General features: G+C 42.7%; 1 protein-coding gene across 1 annotated transcript in view; it reads left to right on the forward strand.

Moving 5' to 3' along the window:
* The window catches only part of CIDEA (cell death inducing DFFA like effector a), a 64,953-nt gene extending 59,240 nt beyond the window's left edge, over positions 1–5,713 (forward strand). The window contains exon 5 of the mRNA XM_088469816.1: positions 3,676–5,713. Coding sequence (XP_088325942.1) covers positions 3,676–3,805 — 130 coding nt within the window. The 3' untranslated portion in view covers positions 3,806–5,713. The remainder of the gene's footprint in view (positions 1–3,675) is intronic.
* Positions 5,714–6,000: the final 287 nt, after the last annotated feature.

The following is a 6,000-nucleotide window of genomic DNA, read 5'->3' on the forward strand; positions in this document are numbered from 1 at the left end:
ACATCCAGTATACGCTTTTACCAAGGTGACCTCCCCCTAGCTGCAGCTGTTTTCCCATGAGACCCTCATCCCTCTTACAGCCTTGGATGAAAACTTGCCTTTTTGTGTGTCTGTAAATAATGAATGTATGTGTTCCTTACATCACTGTCAGCCTACATGTCCACTCTTTCACTTACAGCTAACTTTTCACATATTCTAGTGAAGTCTAAGATCATCCCTTACAAATAGGTCTTGATTGATACTGAGGACCAGCTGTTCTGGAAACGCAGCTGCTGTATGTCCAGTTGTGTCCTGGAGGAGGCTGGCCACACCTGCCACCATATCCTGATTTCATTCTCCTTGTCTGGCTCACTCACACAACTGAAATGTGAGCACTAATAAAGCAACACAAAATTCTTCATCTGGTTTTGATGGTCTGATATTTCACTACAATGTACTATTATATCTAGCACATAGTACAGTGCTGTGGACCTGTTCTAGCACCTTTATAAATAATGGTCATAGGGATGCAGGAAGCTGCATGGTAATGCAGGTCTATCTGTTACCATGTTTACTTTGCTGAGTGTCACTGGTACTGTACAGTGTTAGTCAGATGCTGGATTAGCACTGCACCACCAGAAAGCCATGTGCAAATAAACAGCAGGTCTCCCTGTGGGAGGATGTTAGTGAATGGGGGATAAGGGACAACTTCTTTATGGGTTCAGCCTTCATATTTAATGAATGATCAGAAGTATTGCATCTGGTATAATTGATATATTCCTTACTGATTATTTTTACTTATGTACCCAGGGATCTCTCTTGTAGTTTAGTCGTATTGTGGTGAATGAAATGTCTGCAGAAACAAAACCAATGCTCATTATTTTTACATCCGTTTAGACCACAATGTTCTATTTCCGTAAGAAGAGGAGAGACTGCCTGTCATTCTCATATTGTTCAAATTCTATGGTTACTTCTCAAAAGTTTTAATGGAATATGTATTGAGCTGATCATGCAGCTCCAATTAAGACCTTAATGTTACAAAACATCTGTAGCAGTAAGAAAGTTTTTTGTAGCACTCTGCTCGATGATGGTAAAGTAGAATGGAACCATGTATTTATATTCCAGCTTTGGCCACATACCCACCGGCGTTTTCATATTTGTCTTTGCTAGTATTTTACAGATCACTGTGTAGCTTAAAATGCATTGAATTGTAGCAAAAATAAAAAAACCTACAAATAACTCTCTCCTCTGTCACCCAGGTAAACCTTAGATATTTACTGTTTCCATCTCACCACACCAATAACACATTAATCCTTCACCTCTATAGTAGTGCATCACTGCTATAGTAAGACCAGGGGCGTACCTAACCATTGGCCAGGATGGCACTCGCCAGGGGCGCCAGTCAAGCGGGGGGCGGTGCCACCCGCAGCCAGTGGTTAGATATCAGGGCTGCCGTTGTGACTGGTGTGGGGTCTGAGGCCAGGCACCTCAGAGCGGTTGTGGCTCTGATCACCTCAGAGCAACAACCGCATCCAGCAGTTAGCCGTCAGCACTTTAGGTAAGCTGCAATTGTCGGGCTCCCTCCCCTCTAACAATATATATCCGGCTCTGCCTCTGACTTCCTGCCCGGTCCTTGCGCTACAGCCAAGGAAGTAGGGAGGGTGGAGCACCTGGAGCTGATGCTCCTGGCGGTGCTGGACGCTGTCCGGGGCCGGGCAGCCCAGGACCACACACACCGACTTTGGGACAGTTCAACTTTTGGCCATGGCAGCATAATCGACACAGCATGCAGCCACCCTCAGCTGTGTACAGCGGTCTCTTCTGGAATCCCGGCTCCCCGCACTGCAGCATCTTGCTGCTGCCATGCAACTTGGTGGGCTGACACTGAGTCAGAGGAGCCAGCGAGCAGCACTCAGAAGAGAAGACAGAAGACAGCCCAGGAGCACCTCTCCAGCATGGTTAGGAAGCTGCTAAAGTAACTACTAATGGGGGAGGGAAGGTGGGGGCGGGGCATCTGGTGTGGGTTCAATGTGGAGAGGGAAAGGGAGCACAGGATGGGTGTGGGTAAAATCCGGAAACATCACATAATATAGTGTGGGATGTGGAGAGAAAAGTCAGTCCCTTACTTTGCCAGGGGTGCTCGGACCACTAGATACACCCCTGAGTAAGACATTACCCTCCCTCACCTGTGTACTAACACATTCCACTCCTTCACCTCTGTAGTAACACATTATCCTTGCTCACCTCTGTAGTAACACATTTCCCTCCCTCACCCCTGTTGTAACACATTAGATATTCCCCTCCCTCACCTGTGTAGAAATACAATCCCTCTGGCTCCCTCACACCTATAGTAATACAATTACCCTTACGCACACCTGTAGTAACTTATTCCCCTCCCTCACCTCTGGAGTAACACATTACCCCCTCTAACACCTTTAGTAACACATTTCCCTCCCATACCTGTGTAGTAACACATTCCCTTCCCATACCTCTGTAATATCACATTCCCTTCCCTCACCTCTATAGTAACACAATGCACTCCCATCATCTGTGTAGTAACACATTCCCCTCTCACTGCCGTTGTAACACATTCCACCATATAAGTGGAAATTTGTAAAGTACATATTTTTGAGATGCTAAGGTCTATTTATGTACAGGGGAGTAAAAAGTATAGGCTCGCTTCCTGGAAGCCCGGACCCTCCAGATAGTTCCAGGTAGGAAGTGGGGAGGGCATTTTCTGCGTGTGCCAAAGGTGCGCCTGCTCCTGGAAAGGGACGTGGCTGACCCGGGAGGGGGGTGTGACCTTGTGATATGCCCCCAGTTCGGCACACTTGGGGGCATGCCCAGCACTTACAGAGGTGCTGGGCTTCCCCCAAGCTCTCCTCTCATGGTGAATAGATTTATTTAACTCCTTCCCAGAGCTATTCAGCATCACACTGAATTGAATCGCCCACTTTAGAAGGCTTGATGCACCTCCCCCATGGGGTTAGATGCAAATGTTAAATACAGGTTGAGTTTCCCATATCCACATATTCCGAAATACAGATTTTTTGAGTGTGGCTGAGATAGACACCTTTTGCTTTCTGATGTTTCAATGTACATAAACTTGTTAAATGCACACAATTATTACAAATATTGTATAAAATTACCTTCAGGCTGTTTGTATAAGGTGTATATGAAACATATGCTTTCTGTGTTTAAACTTGGGTCCCATTCCCAATATCTTGTTTTAGTATGCATATATTAAATGCGGAAAAATGCAATATGCAAAATACTTCTAGTCCCAAGCATATTGGATATGGGAGACTCAGCCGTACTATATTCTACTTATTTATTTTTTGATTCCTTACGAGATTGTAATTTCTAACTTGAGTAAAAATCACCTTGCACCGAATCTTCTGAAAACAAAATGTATCTAAGTTTGGGCGTATTATCTGTATGTGCTAATGTGCATTCTCTTGTTTTCCTGTTTACCATTTGTTTGCAGTGGAGCTAATAATGGGCCATATGGGAGTAAGGTTTGCAGTTCCAATAGCCTTTAGCACCAATAACTGATCCTCCAAAGTGGCTATTAATGTCCCATCCTTGATTTGAGATTGAACATATAATATAAATGTATTACTCTAAGAAAAATGTTCTTCCTTCATTCCTTTTCCCCAACTAAAATATTAATTTACTTCTCTTTATGAATTCTAGGAGTTTTCTGCGGATCCTGTCGTACCTCACACAAGTGGCTGGGCATTTGCTCCTGTACAGTGGTGCATTTATGATGCAGTGGACAGAGGATACTGATAGAGGAACATTTAGGATGAAGCCGAACCCTTAGAATACAGCATACAGCAGAACTTACTTTGTCAGTTCTGTTATATACAAGCAGAAAATCTTGGGTCTAGCTAGAACTAATGGCAGCAATATATTTTGCAAGCTAAACACTTAGAGGTCAGTCAGCAATTTTTGAATTTGTGGGTGTTTTTCTTTATCATATGCACTTTTGTATGTACTTTTATGTTTTGAATTACATGTTCTGATGTGGCAAAAAAGCATCTGTCCTTATTTGCCTTTTCGGCTCTGTGGTTATTAGTTCTGTAAGAGATTAGAAAATCTAACATTGAATCATTCTGGTACAAATAATGGTTGATTGTTTACATTTTGTTTTGTGCGTTTTAGATATGGTAAATATATTGCTGTCATTGGTTACATTTTAGATGTTTTTATGCCACTTCTTCTCACCTTTTTAGAGGTTCATTATTTAATTACATGTAGCCACAACCCGTTTGTGACTACTACTTAGTGCTACTACATAGTTTGGGAGAGTGCCTAATGTGACCTTGTAATGCAAGGTAAAGATTATTTATTCTAGGTATTAGTTTTATGTTTTTCACATTGGTGCTGCTGTATTATTCGTATAATGAAATATTGTGTATTTTTACTTTACCATGAGCCTGTCACCAGATCAAAAATGGTCTGAAACTGCTGAAAATTCAAAAGGAACTACTATACATTCAGAGCTGCCATTTCATAAATGTGCCTGAATTTTAGACCTATTTGTCTGGATTTTTTAAGCTGCTTCTCATGCTGAGCACTTTGACATATAAAACTCACAATATTCGTATTTACAATAATTGTGTATCTTTACAGTCATGTGGTTTTTCTATAATTTTAAAGGTCAGTCTATATGGATTAACAGTTTTAATTCTTTTCTTTTCTGTATAGGTTAACTTTTTAGATCAGGGGTGGGGAACCTTCTTTCTGCCGAGGGCCATTTTGAGATATATATATATATCATTATTCGAGGGCCTGGTGCATGCCACGCCCCCTCCATGTGACCTCACACAGGGACGGGGCCACAATCGGCAGTGATTACAGTAATGCCTGGAGCATCCTGAGGATGCTCAGGGAGCTGTAAGGGCAGCGGTGTGACCGTCTGAAGCATCCTAAGGCCAGTTTCACACTTGCCGATTTTGTCCGGGCAGCAAAAAGCCGCCCGTTTTCTTTTGCCGGGTGTGAAATATAGCTATGCAGGGAAGCCGGTGGGTCCTTTCACATGGCACGGCACGGTTGCTGTGTAACAGCTGGAAATATCTACTGAAAAGGACAGGTGCCATGCCCGTGCCGTCTCTGCATGCCAGTGGTGTATAGGAAACAATGTTTCCTTACACACACACACACCGGCCGGCTTGTGCAGCCGCTGCTACTGCTACAAATGCCCAGTAGATTCATGAAAAAAAAACAACAACATTAAATCCGGATCAAAGCTGCTGCTTGTGAAAGGCACTGAGTGCCTGAAAAAAAAACGTCCGGCTTCTGCCTGTTTCTTGGCCGGCCAAAACCAGCAGGTGTGAAACTGGCCTAAGGATGCTCCAGACGACACTGCTGCATAGATTCTGGCTGCATAGTGACATGCTAGGCACCCTGCTAGCCAGATGAGGCTAGCAGAAAAAAGCTCAGAGGGCCAGACCAAATGATTCTGCGGGCCTTATATGGCCCCAGGCCTGAGGTTCCCCATCCCGGTTTTAGATCTTTGTTAACTGTAGACAAGTCATTATTAGGATGTCTGCCATCAGTAATTAAGTTTATATAACTCTAAACTTGCCATTCTTAGAGGGCCTTCTTAATTGCAGTCTCTATGTACTTTTCAGTTTGAAACACCCTGCACCAGTCAATGTCTGTGATTTGAAATGTGCTTTTCATCTCCAAATGGTATTAAAAATTAGACAATACTTTTACATTTCAACAGGCTTTTTTTTTTTCTTTAACATACTTTTATGTTAATAAAATATTTTTTATTGTTCTTCATGATTGATTATGTATATGTTGAATCTCTTTGGTACATTTTAATCTTTTTTATTCATTTCTAATATTAATTGGGTGTCTTTCCTAATGTGTGAGGCAGTGTATACATGGGGAGACAGTCATCTGACGTAATAGCAGAACAACCATATATGTAGCCAGTCTGGTGAAATTTAGGCTGGCCCCACAGAGGCAGATTCTTCCACTTGATGTGAGTAACATGCTCCATGT

The sequence above is a fragment of the Taudactylus pleione genome, unplaced genomic scaffold, assembly GCF_031769625.1.
Source record: "Taudactylus pleione unplaced genomic scaffold, aTauple2 ptg000093l, whole genome shotgun sequence".
Classification (NCBI taxonomy): domain Eukaryota; kingdom Metazoa; phylum Chordata; class Amphibia; order Anura; family Myobatrachidae; genus Taudactylus; species Taudactylus pleione.